This window comes from Gaeumannomyces tritici (genome assembly GCF_000145635.1).
Source record: "Gaeumannomyces tritici R3-111a-1 unplaced genomic scaffold supercont2.9, whole genome shotgun sequence".
NCBI classification, from domain to species: Eukaryota; Fungi; Ascomycota; class Sordariomycetes; order Magnaporthales; family Magnaporthaceae; genus Gaeumannomyces; species Gaeumannomyces tritici.
The window spans coordinates 982,122-1,000,570 of record NW_008804553.1 but is presented as its reverse complement, the minus strand read 5'-3'; the positions used below and the strand labels follow the sequence as shown (position 1 = coordinate 1,000,570).

Below are 18,449 nucleotides of genomic sequence, written 5' to 3'. Positions count from 1 at the left end.
GCACCTGGCTTATCCTCGTCAACCCGTTTTGGGTTGGCTGGCTTATGCCAAGCCATCTTGAACAGGCTTAGCGCCGGATCCAGCGGCCTTGCAGCACCAGGCATGCAAATGGCTTATGGTCGCAGGGCCTAATCGGGAATAGTTACTGAGATGTCGTCCCGGCTCCTTGGTGGCTTGGAACGCGACGACGCCCTTGGCCGCCATGTGCCCGAAGTCGTTCCGATCCATAATCACGATTCTTCCGAGAATGCCGAAACAGATTGTAGGGAAGGACTGTATAAAAGGCCGTCAGGCCGTTCGAGTTTAATTGCTTCGTCCATCAACTCAGTATCGAGCCCGCCTTACCACTCACAGCCCTGAGCCCCTGAACCGGCCCCTAACCACCAAAGACCCCAGCCCCCATCCGCAAAAGACAACATGACAGGCTTCGATCCAGACACGCAGATGCCCTCGCTGCAGGGAAAAGTAATCCTTGTTACCGGAGGTCCGCACCGTTCCCCCTCCTTCGCCTCACTCCACATGCTAAAAAAAACACCATCCAGGCACCGCCGGCATTGGGCGCACCACAATCCTGGGGCTAGCCAAGCATCAGCCTGCACACATATACTTCACAGGCCGCAGCGCCTCGTCCGCGGACGGCCTCACCGCCGAGGTGCGCAAACTCGCCCCGGCGGTGCAGACGACTTTTGTACCAGCAGATCTCGCCTCGCTGGCGGCATGTGGGGACGCCGCGCGCGCTCTCGCCGGCCGTCTCACGCGGCTCGACGTGATGATCTGCAACGCCGGCATCATGGCCGTGCCGCCGGCCGTCAGCGCCGACGGGCACGAGATCCACATGGCCACCAACCACCTCGGCCACGCCATGCTGCTGCGCCACCTGCTGCCCGTGCTCGAGGCCACGGCGCGGCTGCCGGGGGCCGACGTGCGCGTCGTCGTGCTCACCTCGACCGCCTGGCGGGGCCACCCGAGCAACGGCATCACGTACGGGCGCCTCGGGAGCGGATACAGCGGCTTCGTGGGGCGCTGGCAGGCTTATGGGTACGGTCTCCGTGTGGTCTTGGGACGGGGAGGTGCCAAATGACAAGAAGTGCTGACCAGGGCCTTGTGCCCACCAGCCAAAGCAAGTTCGCCAACCTTCTTTACGCTGCCGAGCTGGCGCGCCGCTACCCGGCCATCTTGACGGTCGCGCTGCAGCCCGGCGTGGTGTCGACGGGGCTGATCGGCGGCCTGGGGTTCTGGGACCGGGCCATGGTGGCCACGAGCACGGCGCTGCTGCGCATCCCGACCCTGACGCCCGAGCAGGGCAGCCACAACTCGCTGTGGGCCGCGGCCGCGGGCAAGAGGGCCGACATGGTCAGCGGCGCCTTCTACATGCCCGTCGGCCAGCTGGCCAGCCACCTGGTCGCCAAGGACAAGGTCGCGAGCGACCCGGGGCAGGCGGCGCGGCTGTGGGAGTGGACTGAGAAGGCGCTGGACAGGGTCGAGGGCAACTGACAGCAGCCGTGCATGGAGCTAGCTGGGAATAACCATCACCACCTGCGTCCACAACTGGCCGCCAGAGCGTGACTTCCTTGCCTCGAGGTCCCACGCAGCACCTTCGCGTGGCAGGTCCCCAGACATCTGTCGGGGCTGGCCACCTGATGTTGCAATAGCGCGAGGTCCGACAAGGCCTGTCCCTGCAAACGGATCCTCTTGGCTTCAGGCTTTCGGTTTGTCGTGATTGCTGATCGAATCCTTCCATCATCCCGTCTCTCGGACCGGGGAGGGACCACCCTGGTCCGGAGAGGACATGGGGCTCGTCGGGGGAAATGGGCACATCCCGGAGAGTCGCCACAGTGCTGGGTAGAGCGTCGGATGAATCTGTCTGAATGACATCTCGTTTCATAGCGCACTAGGACAGATGATAATAAAAGAAACAACGCAGACCTGGAAGGCGAATCTCCTTTATTGCCGACAAAACAAGGCCTCAGCAGGCCGGGCAAGTTTGCTGATGTCATGGACCTGCGAGTCTCCCACCAGGGTTCCATATCCCCGGCCAGCGCCATGTCAAGTTATCGGCCAGCACGCACCCTATCGAAATTGCGTGCCCGGTATACGGGCAGCGGGAGAGAGAGAGAGAGAGAGAGAGAGAGAGAGAGAGAGAGAGAGAGAGAGAAATGGGGTTAAACGCCTGGCCGGTGTTTTGGGGGGGCAGGGGGCCGTGCATGCAACAACCCAGGCCAAGCTCTACGCCGAACACCAGCGTGACATCAGACGGAAGGCGATCGATCGAGCAGCGATGGTGAGACTTTACGGAGCGCAAACGAAGCAAGGTGGGCCAAGGCCCGGGTTCCCCTAGGAAGTTTGGCTGACTTTGGTTGAGGCTGGCGGGATGGCGTCGTTCGGACCAGACACGCGATCTTTCTGGCGCTCACGTATCCCCTCGGGGACGTGTGATGTTTTTTTTTTCTGCAGCAAGCAGGCAAGCAAGCCATCTGGAAGACGCCACACCTTCGTCGCCCCTTCCCTGCTAGCCCTCTCGCAGCTTGGCGCATCGATCTCACGCGTCTGTTGACCTACATGAGAGAACAAGGGCGGGGGCGCCGAGCTAGCCAACGTTTAGTTTAGGCTTTCCTTTTGTTGTCCCTCCCCCCCTTCCAAACCCCAAGAGGGCAGCGAGCAGGGGCCACGGTCCGTTTTATGCCCTGCTAGCTCGCATCCGAACACGCACCAAGCGCCGACCGGCCCTGCCGCTAAGACGGCGCTAGGGTGAGGAAGTGCTGTCGTTGCGCTGCGTTTTCTTGGCGGGCTGGGGCGCGCCGATACTTTTTCGTCTCCAACTGCCCCGCCTCTGCGGAGGAGGATTTTGCTCGGGTGTGGCATGACGCAAAACATGGGTGCGTCCATCTCGTACAGCTCGCCCGGGGAGGCAGTCTGCCAGGCGTATGGACGTCTGTGTAGGGTGTGCGTGTTCTTAGCCGGCCCAAGCCGTGAGCAACGAGTTGAAAACCCACGGTTCCCCGGATTTTCGATAGTCATTCGTTTCTCCTCCGTCCTGGAAAGTGTCCACGGCCAAGCAAATGATGTAATTTAATGCTAATATCTCCTACCCGTACTTTCCTGACCTGTCCATGTCGTCGAGCCGTGTCTAGAAATCTGGTACCTGGGTCAGTGTTGTTTCTGCGGAACATCTTGTCACCTTCCTCGCTCTCATCCCGACGCCCCTGTCATCGTGCCCACCACTCGTCTTCCCCCATTTCGCCCTCGTCCCTCCCCAACGATGCCTCCGCAGAGGGGCCCCAAGGCGCCGGCCACCAGGAAGCTGCGCAACCTGCTGTCTTTCGGCAAGTCGGCCAAGGGTTCGCGCACGGTCGAGTTCGCCGAATCCCCGATACCGGACCTGTCGGCCGCTGCGTTGGCGGCGCAGCACCAACTGGCCGTCTCGGCTTTCCTGGCCATCGCCCACAGGAGCGTGTCCGAGACATCGGCCGTCGCTGCCGTAGCGGTGCAGCAGCCCGAGATCAAGATGGGCATCACGCGTGCCCAGACTTGCCCCAACCTGTCGGCCCTGACGACCCACCACGTCAACCTGGCGGCGAAAAAGGTGTCGGATAGCATCCTCCAGCCGCGACCCGTCATCCGCGTCCGCACCGGGGGCACCACTGCTCCGTTGCGACTCCCAGCCCCTATCGAGGACGAGGAGGAGAAGCAGGAGATGGTAGTGTCACCAGAGGAGGACCCACAGTCAGCCGAGGCCTTTGTGGACGAGGTGAGCCCGATCGGGTCAGGAGCCTGGAGTATCTTCCGTAGCCCCTGGTCCTTCGCGCCCAAGGCGACGATCCCAGAGGATTGTCAGACCATCTCTTCCTCTAGGGCCACAGTAGGGAGGAAGGACAGTGTCGGGGGAGAGGGGGCGACTGAAAAGAGCGAGGACGGACTGTGCGAGAGTCCCACGGCGCTCACGCCAGAGCCGAACAATTCCATGATTCCATTCATCGGCAGCTTCGGCACCCTGTCAAGCCTGTCCACCTTCTCCAAGCCGTCGAGGCACCACAGTCGCGCCGGCAGCGGAACGCGCCTCCACACGCCCGAGTCTTTGACGGGGAGCAGCAGCAGCAGCAGCAGCAGGCACACGGCCAACAGCTCTGTGTCTGGGCGGAGCATCCGCGCCATCACCAGCGAGGTCAACCTCAACCGGCGGTTTGACCCGGCCTTGCGACACACGGTGCCGTTCTGGTACATCAAGAAGCCCGCGGCCAGCACCGAGGACGAGAGCGGGGCGCTCGAGATGCCGTTCCAGGCGCTGTGCCGTAATTGCCAGCACATTGATGTGGACGCGCTGTTCCGGCAGAGCGAGAGCGATGCCGTGCCGCCGCCGCGCGACTTTATCGCCATGGGCACGCTGCTCAACTTGATGACGCGCACAAACTGCCGCCTATGTCAGCTGGTGGCTCGCATCATCGCCCACGACGCCAGCTCCGACATACCCGCCAACCTAAGCGATGAGGAGCGGTCGACGCGACAGATGAGCACCTTGGTCGGGCTCCTGGACGAGACATACTATCTGTGTCCTGTGCGGCTCCCCACGGCGCGCAACTCGCCCGAGCTGTTCTTCTTCTCAAGCGAGGACGTCCGGGCGGGGTCGTGGCCACGGCGCAGCATGGCCATCCGTCCCATCGGCACAGGCGCCGACGAGTCTGCCGACGGGCAGCAGCAGTCCCCTCCCTTCACGACCGGGTGTTCTGGCCGATTGCTAAGGAGCCCGAGCGAGATGGACCTTGACTGGGTACGCGACCGACTTCGGGCGTGCGAGCAGTGTAGCAGCAGCAGCAGCAGCAGCAGAACAATGACTGCAAATAAGCAGCAGCAGCAGCACCCCGTGCGGGTCATCGATGTGCAAAACATGTGCCTCGTCGACCTGCACGAAGACGACCGTTACGTGGCGCTCAGCTACGTGTGCGGGACGGCTGCGCAGGGGTCAATGCTGCTCCTCGGGGCGTCCAGCGAGCGGGCGCTTCGGCATCCGAAGGGCCTGCTGCACTTCTGGGACACGGTGCCGCGCACGATCCAGGACGCCGTTAAGCTGGTACGCGAGATCGGCGAGCGCCACCTTTGGGTCGACGCGCTCTGCATCATGCACGACGACCCGGCCGACGTTGAAGCGCAGATCGCGGGCATGGGCAGCGTCTTCGGCGGCAGCGCACTGACTATTTGCGCCTGCTGCGGCGATGATGCCACCCATGGACTGCCTGGCGTGGAGCCTGGAACCCGAAAGCATACGCGGCAGGTCGTCGAGATGGTGGGCAGGCACATGATTGGAAATGTCATGTCGAGCCCGCACCATTCCAATGCACGGACTGCCGAGCCATCGGTGACGGGGAAGGGTGAAGAGGACGAAAGGGACGAGAAGGGCGAGAAAGATGGCAGCACCGTCAGCGGCAACGAGACCGGGTGCGGCCAGAGCCAGTGGGACAGGCGGGCATGGACACTACAGGAGCAGGTCCTGTCGCCCAGAAGGCTGCTTGTGACGGACGAGTGTCTCACCTGGTGCTGCCCGCACGGACAGACGGTCGAGGATGAGAACGGCCCGTGTTGCGGAGGGGGTGGTGACGATAGCGGCAGCGCGGGGCCTGCAGGGGAGGAACAGCCGATACACATGCTGGACCAGGTCATGTTTGCGTGCAGCCTAGGGCTTAAACCAGCCCTAGACCCGCGGCCCAGCAACATGGAAGTGTACGCGCGTGTGGTGTCGACCTACACGGCACGCGACCTCGGCGACGCGAGGGACGCCGAGCGCGCCGTCATGGGCCTACTACGGCACCTGGAACCAGCCTTCAGGGGTCCCTTCACCGGTGGGCTGCCCGAGACAGAGCTCGGAGCGGCGCTCATGTGGTGCCCACTGGGCAACACGCTGCGGCGCCTCGACCCGGTGTCGGGTGAGCCCATCTTCCCAAGCTGGAGCTGGCTGGGCTGGACGGGGCAGGCGGCGTACCCCTGGCTCGAGGGGCGCGTAATGCCCATGTCGGAGGAGGCGGGCTCGCCGCTGCTGTGGCGTAACATGGCGCCCGTGGTCGAGGACGTGCACGACGCGTGGTTCACGGGGGCCGACCTGCGGCTTAATGGGCAGCCGCACCCCAACCATGGCTGCGACGGGAGGTGGCACCTGAACGAGGAGGACGGGTGGACTTATAACGATGCGGAAACCGAGAACGAGACGCATGACAACTGCGACGGGGGCCGCACTGGCGGCAGGTGGCTGAACCCGGTACATCCCCCAGCCGGCGATGGCGACAGCAGAATCCATCAGTACTTTTCGCCAAAGCACCCGCACCGACTGCACTTCCGGACGCTGTCGGCGAGCTTCACGCTGGAGAATAAAGTCCGCACCCGAACGTCACTACAGGCGACTGCTGGCGACGCAAATCAGCCGCAGCAGCAGCCGGTGCACGTTGTTCGCGTCCTCAACGAGCGCGGGTTCGCCGCGGGCTACATATACGCGGGGGCGGCAGGGGCTCAGGACAAGACGTGGACGCCGTCGGCGGGGGCGCGCCGCGAGTTTGTGGTGCTGTCACGGGCCAGCACGCGCGCGGACCCGCGGGTCGGGCAGGAGCTGCTACACGCGACGCCGCTGGGCGAGGTTGGCAGCGTCTACTCGATGGAGTCGCTAGTGGGCGGCGTACCCCGACGGAGGGCGCGGAGGAGGGGGAGCGGCTCCGACGAAGAGCACCACGACGAGGCGGGGCAGTTCGACACGCGGCTGTACGATGGCAGCACACCGTGGGGGCTGTTCAACGTCATGATGATTGAGAGGAAGAAGAAGAGGTCTAACAATGAAGGCGAGGAGTTTGAGGAGGTGGCCGAGCGCGTGGCCGTCGGGAGGATACACGTGGCGGCCTTTATGGAAGCGGTGCCGGTGGAAAAGTACGTTGTGCTAGAGTAGGAGAAGAGGCGCTGTGCTGTTGTTGCTTGCTGACTGCTGTGAGCGTCCGTCGTCTGTTGGACGCGGAGGGCGTTGGGTAGGTCAAAGAAAGACAATGATAAAATATGGGGCAGCTCTACCCCATATGATCCATTATTATTGGTCCGTCTCCCTACTCCAGCACACTCAATCAAAATCCTCCAGCTCCAACATTCCGTCGCGCATCTGCCCTGCACCAATCACCTCCGACAGTCCCTATCGCGCAAACCCCTCCTTTATCAAAGTCTAAATGCAAATTGTTCCGGCTGAATCAGTCGACGCAATCTCCCGAGACCCAACATTGTCCAATCCTTTTGCTTCAACCGACCTCCTTTTTACGGCAAACCCAGGCACATGACTCTCTACCCAAAGGTTCACTGCCCTCCCTGGCTCTTGTCCGACACAGCTCAAAATGCCCCTGGAATCATCAAGCTTTGTGGCGTCCCCAGCTGGGGCCCCAAGCCTTGGGGTGTGGGGCTGCAGCGCGACTGCCGAAGCCATCAGCGCCCAAGAGCTAAGAGGCATACGAGATGACATACATGCATATCTAGCACCTTCACAATGACCACATGGCTAGACTCCCTCCTTCTGTCGCTTCTCTTCAAGACCTGAACTCCCATCTGCCAGCCTGCCGTGTGCTTTTCACCGACCCCGCCTCGATAACCCATTCTCTCCCCGCGAGTCGCAATCGCCCCGACTCTTTTACCTAACTAATGTAGACATGGACCTAGCCCTGCCTGGCTCATTTCGCCTGCGCTTCTACCCGCATGCGGCCCCATAACGCTGCAGCTCCTCCATGGATCACCAGCCGAGTCTCACTCGCTGCAACGGCGGGACTCGACAGATTCGGTTGAGTCGGCCGACCAGCACGTCCCCTGCCCTGGCAATAGCTCGTGATGGACATTACCCACCGCCAAACAGGAGAGTTTTGCACTAGGCATCCAGGTTAGCAATCGTCTGCTGCTACTACCCCTTTTTCGTCATCAAGGCCTATTTGTCCCAGCGATAATAGACCAAGGCGAGCAGAGTCGCCAGCCGTCAAGCGAGCCCCCCTTCCCAATACTCGACTCGGGGCTGGCCCTCCCGCCAACTCGTGCTTGTTTGGGAACGGATGGGCGAGGAATCGCAATGGTAGCATCCGGGCATCCCAACCGCTGCTTATTCCCACGGTTGCGACGTATATGATATTATTGGTCGAGCTCCCTAGGTACTCACAGTTATACGTACATAGTAGACAACAACAGTTGCGCCCCGCGGCCTCGTCCCTTGCACCAATGCCTGCCCCCGCCTTCACCATGGTTGGCACATACCTGGTCTCTACCGCCGCATCGGGGACATTGCATGCAGGGGCCTGGCCTTGACCTAGTCCTCAGATGGAAGGTAGATATTTCCGATATCCGCCTGTCGACATCTTCTCCGCCTCGGCAAACCTCTGGCAGGTGCTTCATGCGCGTACCCGGCTTGGCCATGCCATTATACTCCCGACTCGAGCCGTGCTTCGTCTGGCTAGCGTATTTATACCACTATGCCGCCCGCCGAGTCCTCCGTCTGCTTCTCTTGAGCTCAGCAGCGACAGCAACGCTTGTCAGGCTCCGACATTCGTTATAGGTCTCCCCGGAGGCTCTCTGTTGCCTTGCTGCCGCTCCACGCCTTGTCATCTATTGTACAAGACAGGCAGCGCTGCCGACACGCCAACTGAACATGGTTCGCGGAACTGTTGTGCTGTCGCTTTTTGCGGCTGCTTGCGCCGCAAGGTCCAGCAGCAACCCCGCCGAGGGTCTTGCTGTCGCCCCTGTCGTTCACGGCGCCTACATTGTCGAGTACGAGGACGGCCACGATGTAAGTTGTTCTCCTTACTCCCGAATGTGTCGTACCTCCCACAATGCTGACAACTGCCTGGCGGCCGTTCCTAGGATCTCGCCAAGTTCAAAGACACCATTTCGCCCGACGCCGAGGTGAAGATGGACCTCAGGTCCAAGGTCTTCACGGGCGCTTCCATTGTCTTCCACGACAAGGACCACGTCGAAGAGACGGCCGAGAAGGTGGCCGCTCTGCCGGCTGTCAAGCGCATGTGGCCTGTCAGGCGGTACAACATCCCCGACTACAAGGTCGAGTGGGCCGGCAACCTACCCGACGCCCAGTCGCGCGAGCTGTTGCGCCGCCAGGGCTCTGCCGGCAACGACACCTTCTCGCCTCACGTCATGACGCAGGTCAACCAGCTCAGGAACAAGGGCGTCACCGGCAAGGGCATCAAGGTCGCCGTCATCGACAGCGGAGTGAGTAGCGTCGCCCACGCCCCTGGCTTGCGTGTGGCCTTTGAGCTGACGAGAGGCCCTCCCCCTGTTCTAGATTGACTACAAGCACCCGGCCCTGGGCGGCTGCTTCGGACCGGGCTGCCTGGTCTCGTTCGGATACGACCTGGTCGGTGACGACTACAATTCGACCAATCTCCCCGTGCCCGACGCCGACCCCATGGACTGCGGCGGCCACGGAACACGTCAGTACCTTCACATCTCTTGTCGCCAGGCTGGCTCTGTCATGACTAGATGGAGGCTAACGTGTACTTTTTGCCGCTGCAGACGTCGCCGGCATCATCGCGGCCCAGACCAACAACCCATTTGGCATCGTCGGCGCGGCGGCGGACGTGACGCTTGGCATGTTCCGCGTCTTTGGCTGCAAGGGCGGGGCCAACGATGACGTCTTGATCAAGGCCTACTCCATGGCCTACGAGTCCGGAGCGGACCTGATCACTGCCTCGATTGGAGGGCCGTCGGGCTGGTCCGAGAACGCGTGGTCGGTCGTGGTGTCCAGGATTGTCGAGCTGGGCGTGCCTTGCATCGTAGCCGCCGGCAACGAGGGCGACGCCGGCCTGTTCTATGCTAGCACCGCTGCTGACGGCAAGCGTGTCACGGCCGTCGCGTCCTTCGACAACACCCTCACGCCCACGCTCTTCACCAACGCAAAGTACACCATCGAAGGCGCCGCCGACACCACCTTTGGCTTTGTCCCCAGCGCCCCCGCGGCCTGGGGTGGCGTGACCCTCCCTCTGTGGTCTGTCGGCTTCGACATTACCGATCCTGCCAACGCCTGCAACTCCCTCCCGGCCGACACGCCCGACCTGAGCAAGCACATCGTGCTCATACGCCGCGGCACCTGTGCCTTCACCCAAAAGGCGACCAACGCGGTGGCCAAGGGCGCCCGCTACATCGTCTTCTACAACAACGTCCCCGCCGGCGCCCCCGCGACCGACCTCGGCAGCGTCTCGGGAATTCTCGCCGCGGCTGCCGTCGATGCGGCTACGGGCGCCACATGGGTCGCGGCGCTGAAAGCGGGCAAAAAGGTCACGCTGGCCATGGTGGACCCCAACTCGTCCCCCAAGATCATGATCACCCAGCCAAACAACTTGACGGGCGGCTACGCCAGCGACTTTACCACCTGGGGCCCCACGTACGAGGCCGAGCTCAAACCGCAGGTAGCCGCGCCCGGAGGCAACATCCTGTCGACCTACCCGTTGGCCAAGGGCGCCTACGCCTCCCTCTCGGGCACCTCAATGGCCACCCCGCTCACGGCGGCCGTTTACGCGCTCATCATGAACATCCGCGGCACCAAGGACCCCAAGACCATCGAGAACCTGCTCGCCTCGACGGCCAAGCCCGCCATGTTCAACAGCGGCAGCGGCCCCCTGCCCTACCTCGCCCCCGCCGTCCAGCAGGGCGCCGGTCTGATCCAGGCCAGCGACGCCGCCTACGCCACCACGCTCCTCAGCGCCAGCGGCATCACCTTCAACGACACGGACCACTTCCAGCCGGTCCAGAACTTCACCATCAGCAACACTGGCAGCTCCGCCGTCACCTACACCCTCTCGAGCCGCGGCGCCGGCACCGCCTACACGTTTGAAGACCCCACCACCCTCTTCCCGGCCGTGTTCCCTAACGAGATCGTCGAGAGCTACGCGAGCATCGTCTTCAACGAGGCCAGCTTCACCGTCCCCGCCGGTGGCCGCAAGCTCGTCGGCCTGACGGCCACGCCCCCATCGGGCCTCGACGCCGCGCGCCTGGCCGTCTACTCGGGCTACCTGCTCGTCAACGGCTCCGACGGCTCGGCCCTGTCGCTCCCCTACATGGGCGTCTACGGCAGCATCCACTCGCACGCCACCCTGGACCCCAACACCACGTACCTGGCCGCCTTCCGCCCGGCCACGGACCCGTCGGGCACCGGCGCGCCCCCGGCCCCGGCCGTGGCGGCCAACAAGACCTTCATCCTCCCGCCGCGCGGCCAGTCCAACAATACGCTCTACGCCCCGCGCGTCGACCAGCCGAACGTGTCGATCAACCTGGCCTTTGGCTCGCCCCTCATCGAGGCCCACGTGGTGCCGCTCGACGTGTGCGGCGGCAAGGCGGCCGCCAACGCCACCACCACGGCCCTGGGCGGCCTCGAGACGGTCGGCCAGATGGACGGCTTCCCCTTGCGCTACCAGGCGCGCGGCCGCCAGTTCCAGACCTGGGACGGCCTCCTCAGCACGGGCCAGTACGCCGCCCCGGGCCTGTACAAGATCGCCGTCCGCTCGCTCCGCGTCTTTGGCGACCCGGCCAAGCTGGAGCACTACGACGTTGCCGAGACGGTGCCCTTTAGGATTCGATACCTCAAGGCCTAGTTTTGGGCATGTCCTTGTTAGTCACGGTGTGTAAGACCATGATATAATGAAGTACTACATCAAGATATAGAATAATACATTCGTTTGTTGGTAGGATGTCGGTACTCGTGTACCTAGACCCCGAGGGATATTTGGCGAGAATAACTGTGTCTTGTGCATCGTTTATTATGCACACCACACCGGCATTTCTCCCCACTGTTTCTCCGGCCGGACATCGAGCATCAAGCGTCTACTGACCGTTATAATACCCTCGCATTGCCTCGTTTTTGTCACGTCCGTTTTTAAATACCCAGCAGTCACGCAAACTGTGGATCCAACTCATTGCCGATTTTCCTGTTGTGAGGTGTTCAGCTGGGCTAACTTCGGCACTAGAGGTGACATGCCACCGCAACTGTCGATCGTGATGATGAAATACAAGAGACAAAATAACGTCATGTTCACTGTCGATTTCGCGCAAATATCCTCGCCGGCGCTTCGCCGGATCCAAAGTCCCAAATCCGCACGCTCTCCGCTCACAGGCGGCAGGCCAGCTTCATCTCGCCGGGGGCGTTGTACTCGGGGACCTTCATGTCCAGCGCCTTGCCCGAGTAGCCCAGGTCTTCGGCGATGAGCATGGCGGCCTTTTCGCCAATGAGAAGCGCGGTCGAGTACCTGTTTTGTGTGGCAAGCAATGTTAGTCCATCTGCATATAATAATGGCTGGCGCGTGTGTAGCTCAAAAAAAAAAAAGAAAAAAAAAGGAACTCACGTGTTGCAGCCCACATTGTCCGGGCAGATGCTCAGGTCGGCGACCTTGAGCCCCTTGACGCCGTGCACGTTGAGGCGCTCGTCGAGGACGCCGTGCTTGACGATGCTGTTGCCCTCGCGCGGGGCCATGGAGCAGGTGCCGAGGCTGTGCCAGGTGCTCTCGACGTGGCGCTTGACCCACTCCTCGATGGCCTTGATGTCGTCGGCCGAGTACTGCAACTCGTCAAAGACGGCCTTCTTGTGCGAGTTGAGCACCTGCACGTCGGGTTGCTTGGCCGCGGGCGGCAGGAACTTGCTCCAGCTGCCGTGCTGCAAGCCCGCCGTCAGGTTGCCGGGCAGGGCGTACTTTTGCGTCGTCTCGAGGTCCATGTCGTGGGCGCGGGCGGGCGAGTCGTAGGCGAAGAAGGGGTGCATGTTCTGCACCTCGCCGGCGTAGGCGTCCATGCGGCGGGCCGTCTCGCGCGACTTGATGTAGCCCCACACCATGGGCGCCATGTCGCGCTCGTCGTTCATGAAGCCCGTGTCGAAGTCGGGCGTGGCGTAGGGGTCAGGCGACGTGATGTGCGTCGACCCGCGCGAGAAGGGGTACTCGAGGAAGTGGAACATGGTGAAGAAGTTGCCCGGAGGCATCAGCATGTGGTCGCCGAACCAGCCCGCGATGACCGAGTAGTGCATCACGGGCTTGTCGGCCTTGTCCTTGAAGTACGAGTTCCAGCCCTGCACGAAGCTGGGGCACGGCCAGCTCTTGAACTCGTCGAGCTCGGCGCGCGTGGGGCGGATCTTGACGCCCGCCTCGATGCCGTTGGTGGACAGCGGGCCGGTGCCCTTGAGCTCCCACTGGTCGAAGACGCGCTTCTGCACCTCGGGGTCGCCACGCGCAAAGTCGTCGAAGCTCTCGGTCCCGGCCTTGGCCCGGTACGTCGAGAAGGTCAGGTAGTGGTCCTGGAAGTTGAGCCCGACGCCGGGCAGGTCCACCTTGGGCTCGACGCCCGCCGCCTTAAGCTTGGCCGGATCGCCGATGCCCGAGCGCTGGAGCACAAGAGGGGATGACAGCGTGCCACATGACACGACGATCTGCTTGCGCGCCCGGAACACGCGCGGCTTGAGCTGTCTCGGGTGCAGGGGCTTGGTAGGTCTGCGTGGCGACGTTAGCAAGCTACCCGGGCCTGTGAAGCGCGTGGTTGGTTGGAGCGCTGTGGGCTTACATGGTCTGTACCCCCACCGCGCGGCCGTTTTCGATAATCACCTTGTCGATCTTGGTGTTGCAGCACAGGTACAGGTTGTTGTGCACCGCCCTGGTTGAGTGCACGTATGCGTGGGCGCTGTCACTGCGCCGGCCCGTCTGACAAGGCGCGTCCCATGTACAGTCAGCAAGGGATAGACACAACACATGCGAAGACGATCGCCCTCCAACTTACATCGCGGTTGATCCATTTGAGCCAGTGCTCGGCGCCGTGGGCCGTCGTCAGGTCCTGCAGGTCGTCGACCGTCGGGATGCCCTGCGACTCGGCCGCCCGCAGAAAGTCCCAGGCGATGGGGTAGGTGTAGTTTCCAAACGACACCTTGATGGGGCCCTCGGAGCCATGCAGGTCGCCGTTGTGGCAGGCCCGCTGGTATGTCTCGTTCTTCTTCATGAGCGGGAGGAGCTCCTTGGTAGTCCACCCCTTGGCCTGGAAGTCGTCATAGTCGGATGCCGACGCGCGCGTGTACATCTGTGCGTGAAACAGCGTCAGTCGCCGTTTTGCACATCTGCTGTCGTGCATTATAGGGGCATACACACCATAAAGTTGATGGAAGACCCGCCGCCGAGGATATGGGCGGCCGGAACGACGGCCTTGCGGCCGGCGAGCCATTTGGACGGGCGGGCCTCGTAGAAAGAGGCCGTCTTGGAGTCCAGCTTCATGTTGCGCGGGAAGATGCCTGGGCGGTACACCCACGGGTTGTTGAGGTTGTTCTCGCCCGCCTCGATCAGGAGCACCTTGAGGTTGTGGTCCAGGTTGGCGAGACTAGAGGGGGTGAGCGCCCACCCATGTCAGCAAGGACTGATGGACAAGGGCTGAAGCCTGTGTCTTGGAGGCATCGATGACATACCGACCAGCCACCACACACCCCGCGCTCCCTCCGCCGCACACGATGATATCAAACTCATCAGGCAGCGCGCCGGGCGAGCTTCCCGCGAGGGGATCAGCCATGTTGCCCGACTTCCCAGATGGCACGCTTCTGTACACTCAAATGAGGTGTTGATCTAAGATGGAAGGCTTCCAGAAGTACTGAACGGACGAGGGACTGCTTCGACAAGGAGCAGGAAGACGAGGAAGAAGGGGCGAGATCCGGGTGTGGTTGGCAGGTTCCCGGGTACCCTTTTGAACATACTGCGTCGTCTGAAGCTTCCTTCCCCGCAGGCATGTTCCTGCCGTCTCTCGTCTTCCGTTTTGCCGACATGATGGGTCGGGCTGGGCTGCCTCTCTGTGACACGGCTTGCCATGCATCACCCCCTCACTTCCTCCTCGCCTTCCCCTCTTTCGCCGCCCAGCACCAGTGCCGCGGGGGGCCAATGGGACAGCAGAAGCACCAAAGACGTTCTGCCGTCTTACGTTCTTGGCATCAGTGCAGCTCTCCTCTCGTTTTGGCCTGCGACGTGGAGGCGGGGGGTGAGATGAAGACAGGGTAGAGGTGATGGAGACCCCACGGCTGCCGGGATATGCCCACAAGGATTGCAGGAATAGCCGGCGATACCCATGCCGTGGGGGTATGATATTGAGTGAACATGTATGTTGCTGGGCCGGTCAGGGAACCCCTCGCGGCGGCATGTTGGCGATACTGACGTTCCACGGTAAAGCATGCCGCTTCAGGTAGCGAGAGCGACGAGATATCGACCAGGCGCGGTCAGGTGGCTTTGCATCGATAAGGTTTTATGTCGGCATCTCGGCTGTGTTTGGCACTGTCCAACCATTGGGCATTGTCATCATCCTTCCTCTCCTGGCCATGCTCTCTTGCGTATCACCCGTACTACCCCTCCTGCGCGGGCTGCTCGGGTGGGTGTGCTGTGCTGCTCACTGCCGCATGGGGGCAGCCCGTCGTCGTGTGGATGCTGTGAAGCTGGGCGTCTGCCCGTTTGGCAGGCCCTCTCTTGGCGCAGAGAAACGCAGTTTTCGTTGGGCAGATGCGCGGTGCTGTTTGCCTCGAGGTAGTAACAATGACGAAATAGCACAGTTCAAGAAGACTGGCAAAAGCTGCTGTTGGAGGTTGAGCTAGCTCACCAGATGCAGACTAGCTTGCCGTCACGGTCGCTACCCACCTGGGGCCGGCCTGTAAGCCCTTCTCGGATATGCAAAACGGCAAAGGGCGGCCGGTCCTTTGTCTCCGTCTGTCCGCAAGCTGACTTGGTGGGTATGTCGGTTGGCGTGGGAGCCAGGGGGACGCCTGTGGGATTCAGATGCGTCCGGTTCATCCACCTTGGGGCTGGGCGGGCCGTTAATTAACAGCGCAACCAATAGGGAGCTTGCCATCTGCACAGGCTCTCCTGCTCGGCTGCTGGTCCATGAATGAGACGCAAAGTCGTGCGGGGGTGGAGCTTGGGTGGTGGATGGCACTGATGGTTGGCAGGATGCAAACCCCCCGCCTTGCTTGGCCGTCGAGCTGCAGCAAGCCAAGGCGTAGCGACAATCGAGTTAAGCCGGAGATGGGTCGGGGCAGAGGCGCAGCCAGTGTCGCTGTATTGGCTGGAGGGTGTTTTTTTTCTTGGAGCATTAAAGTCAAGCAAGGCATTGAAGTCAAGCAGAGGAGCAGCCAGTTCAGTGCAGTTACGTCAGCTGCCTACGTCATCAGGCCCGTGGTATCCCCGAGGCCGTAACTGCATAACCCTACCCGTCACCAACCGGCCTCTTTTGCCGGGAAACAAGGAGCATGCTGTTTCCCCGCGCATCTCCAGCATCCTCAGAATCCAGCAAACCACGGTAGGACTTAATATGCCCCAATCAGATTCGCAACCTCACTGTCCAGTCCATGTCGGTGGACTCGATCGCCATTGTTGGAGACCCACTCCCAAAAACAAGGGCACTCCAAGTGCGGGGACATGTCGATGGGTCCAGCTGTGACGTTCCCCGGATTTTGCACCTTGGCGGCCAACCCCTCTCCCCCTCGTCATCCCTGCTTCTCTGCTTCTTTCTAACCTGCGATGCATCATTATGAAAAAGAACTTTTTATCCCCGAGCCTATTTCCTGTCACACGGCCTGGCAAGGCTGGCATGGGGTCGGTTGTTGGAAGTAGCCCCGCAAAAGCGCGGCATTGAACGGTGAGCAGTTTCTATCCAATCGCGGCCTATGTCATTCGGACAAAAGATTCCACCATTCAGAGAGATGCGAGCCTGCCTGTTTGCGTTGTCCAAGTCTGCGAACCTGTACTTTATAGATCTAAACAGTAAGGACTGTCAGACACGGAACCGTATCGACCAGGTGCCGTTCTCTTGAAAGGACAAGTGGGTCCTGTTCCCCAGACGGCGACGGCATCCATTTACACCAAGCCACACCGTCGGCCATTTCAATGCCCAGCTATCCCTTATAATCTGTACACGACTTTAAAGTAGAATTCCTCCCTTGCATGCTTATCATGTACACAGCAAGGCCAAACCTTCCCTATCCTCAAGGACTGGAGAGAAATATAGGAGACAACGGGGTGGTTGCAAAGGACAATGAAAGTTACAGGGTAAACCGATTGCCACGGTCCTGGATTATTGTTCGATAACAGTCGGGTGGGTGGACGCATGAAACCCCCTTATTATAATTTTTAAATGGGTGTGTCTGAGTGGTGAAATAAATCCTCCTGTCGTTACTAGGTGCATCACATGGCAGCGACCATTTGCTACAAATTCGAGATTCTTGGTCTATCCATCAACAAGAATCACTGGCGATGATGTCCGTTTCCTTCATGGCTTTAGGCACCCAGATCGATGGCTGATACAAGTATAAGGAATGTGTACAGAGAAGCACGTGGGGACGTTGCGTTTAAAGATCCAAATTTATCAAACGCAATACATTCACCCTTGTGTCGATAATGCGTTTCCCAAGATCAAGCAAAGTGACGAAAACCCATGGGGCGAAGCATCAAAAACCCTCAAACCTGTGCAGAGAAGGATCGGAATGACACGCCTGACTATATCCCACCCCGCCACCTCGCTTACACCATATTTGGTTTCTGTGTGGGAGACTGGGGAACTGTCAGCCTATCAAGCGCCACGTCCCGACGGTCATCCTTATGTATCCCTCGCCATAGCTTGCGCCAAGGAGCATGTACACCCCTAGGGGCCAGGGATTACCAACACCAAGGTCTTATTCCTCGCCGATGCCGAGCGAGTATTTGACGGGATCTGAACGATGGTGCTTCGTCATTTCAAGAACCCCCGGCTTGCTGCCCAAGCCACCGCCGCACAAGCAAGCTGAAACCTGCATAGAAATTTCAATACTGGCACCAAACGCTGCTAAAATTGGAACTACTATTCGGGCAGCTTCGGCGAAGCCAAGACCAAAGTCCGGGGCTGCCCCTTCCAAGCACAGCAGGATGGACAAAAGTCCCTTGAAAGTCGGTGTAAAACACGCCACGCAGGTCAGAATCTTCAAACACTAGGCAGCAATGGGGTCAAACCTCCCTTTGGTCGGCGTTTGTGTGCTGAATCTACACCTGATCTCGGCTTCCATCATTGCAAAGGGGCCACGAGCGCGGCTAGGTATCTATTACAGGTCAGCAAAGCCCTAACACTCCTTCGCTTTGTCATTTCGGTGGTGGCCAGAGCGATCCTAACATATCGCCAGCTGTTAGGGGTGATGCTGGCCTCCCGCATGATCAGACAGTTGGGGATTGGTTTTCGACCCACAACTCCGACATTTGCGACGACGACGGCGGCATAGTCGCCATCCAACACATCATAATGCCAGCAGTCCTGCGCCATGCATATCAGGGTGGTGGCTTGTCTTAGTACGCTGGGTGTGGTCGAGCCAGCCCTCGTCCCCTCGGTGGTCTGGGCGTCGTACTTATCACGGGGCCCGATAGGGTGGGTGGTACTGGACAAGGCTATCCGGGAATCTAGGCAGCAGCTTAAATGACTTGGCAGATTGG

The 18,449-nt window shown here is 60.9% G+C and overlaps 6 protein-coding genes across 6 annotated transcripts; 4 read left to right on the top strand and 2 right to left on the bottom strand.

Moving 5' to 3' along the window:
• Nucleotides 1-178: 178 nt before the first annotated feature.
• Nucleotides 179-1,953, top strand: GGTG_12807 (hypothetical protein). The gene is made up of 3 exons (XM_009230708.1): nt 179-484; nt 543-1,038; nt 1,116-1,953. The coding sequence occupies exons 1-3, from the start codon at nt 418-420 to the stop codon at nt 1,492-1,494; spliced, it is 942 nt and encodes a 313-aa protein (XP_009228972.1). The 5' UTR covers nt 179-417; the 3' UTR covers nt 1,495-1,953.
• Nucleotides 1,954-3,259: 1,306 nt separating this feature from the next.
• On the top strand, nt 3,260-6,919 carry GGTG_12806 (hypothetical protein; the record flags this gene model as incomplete). The annotated part of the gene is made up of 1 exon (XM_009230707.1): nt 3,260-6,919. The coding sequence occupies one exon, from the start codon at nt 3,260-3,262 to the stop codon at nt 6,917-6,919; it is 3,660 nt and encodes a 1,219-aa protein (XP_009228971.1).
• A 1,558-nt stretch (nt 6,920-8,477) lies between these two features.
• On the top strand, nt 8,478-11,938 carry GGTG_12805 (minor extracellular protease vpr). Its single transcript, XM_009230706.1, has 4 exons — nt 8,478-8,776; nt 8,851-9,213; nt 9,287-9,434; nt 9,517-11,938. Exons 1-4 carry the CDS (start codon nt 8,639-8,641, stop codon nt 11,589-11,591), a joined length of 2,724 nt encoding a protein of 907 aa, XP_009228970.1. The 5' UTR covers nt 8,478-8,638; the 3' UTR covers nt 11,592-11,938.
• GGTG_12804 (alcohol oxidase) lies at nt 11,755-16,084 on the bottom strand. The gene is made up of 6 exons (XM_009230705.1): nt 14,429-16,084; nt 14,118-14,343; nt 13,756-14,049; nt 13,543-13,679; nt 12,339-13,472; nt 11,755-12,242 (listed from the first exon to the last, which is right to left on the bottom strand). The coding sequence occupies exons 1-6, from the start codon at nt 14,527-14,529 to the stop codon at nt 12,104-12,106; spliced, it is 2,031 nt and encodes a 676-aa protein (XP_009228969.1). The 5' UTR covers nt 14,530-16,084; the 3' UTR covers nt 11,755-12,103.
• On the top strand, nt 15,601-16,190 carry GGTG_12803 (hypothetical protein; the record flags this gene model as incomplete). Its single annotated transcript, XM_009230704.1, has 2 exons — nt 15,601-15,727; nt 15,835-16,190. 2 exons carry the CDS (start codon nt 15,601-15,603, stop codon nt 16,188-16,190), a joined length of 483 nt encoding a protein of 160 aa, XP_009228968.1.
• A 1,208-nt stretch (nt 16,191-17,398) lies between these two features.
• GGTG_12802 (hypothetical protein) lies at nt 17,399-18,282 on the bottom strand (the record flags this gene model as incomplete). The annotated part of the gene is made up of 3 exons (XM_009230703.1): nt 17,399-17,543; nt 17,657-18,064; nt 18,208-18,282. 2 exons carry the CDS (start codon nt 18,280-18,282, stop codon nt 17,957-17,959), a joined length of 183 nt encoding a protein of 60 aa, XP_009228967.1. The 3' UTR covers nt 17,399-17,543; nt 17,657-17,956.
• Between the last annotated feature and the right edge of the window lie 167 nt (nt 18,283-18,449).

What these genes read in the sequence shown, in the direction of transcription:
- GGTG_12805 (XM_009230706.1), top strand. Translation starts at nt 8,639, where the DNA reads ATGGTTCGCGGAACTGTTGTGCTGTCGCTTTTTGCGGCTGCTTGCGCC. An exon ending in AGTACGAGGACGGCCACGAT is followed by an intron (nt 8,777 to 8,850) that starts GTAAGTTGTTCT and finishes GGCCGTTCCTAG; the next exon opens with GATCTCGCCAAGTTCAAAGA. An exon ending in TCGCCGTCATCGACAGCGGA is followed by an intron (nt 9,214 to 9,286) that starts GTGAGTAGCGTC and finishes CCCCTGTTCTAG; the next exon opens with ATTGACTACAAGCACCCGGC.
- GGTG_12807 (XM_009230708.1), top strand. Translation starts at nt 418, where the DNA reads ATGACAGGCTTCGATCCAGACACGCAGATGCCCTCGCTGCAGGGAAAA. An exon ending in AGTAATCCTTGTTACCGGAG is followed by an intron (nt 485 to 542) that starts GTCCGCACCGTT and finishes AACACCATCCAG; the next exon opens with GCACCGCCGGCATTGGGCGC. An exon ending in GGGCGCTGGCAGGCTTATGG is followed by an intron (nt 1,039 to 1,115) that starts GTACGGTCTCCG and finishes TGTGCCCACCAG; the next exon opens with CCAAAGCAAGTTCGCCAACC.
- GGTG_12804 (XM_009230705.1), bottom strand. Translation starts at nt 14,529, where the DNA reads ATGGCTGATCCCCTCGCGGGAAGCTCGCCCGGCGCGCTGCCTGATGAG. An exon ending in GGTCTTCCATCAACTTTATG is followed by an intron (nt 14,050 to 14,117) that starts GTGTGTATGCCC and finishes TTTCACGCACAG; the next exon opens with ATGTACACGCGCGCGTCGGC. An exon ending in GACAATGTGGGCTGCAACAC is followed by an intron (nt 12,243 to 12,338) that starts GTGAGTTCCTTT and finishes CACACAAAACAG; the next exon opens with GTACTCGACCGCGCTTCTCA.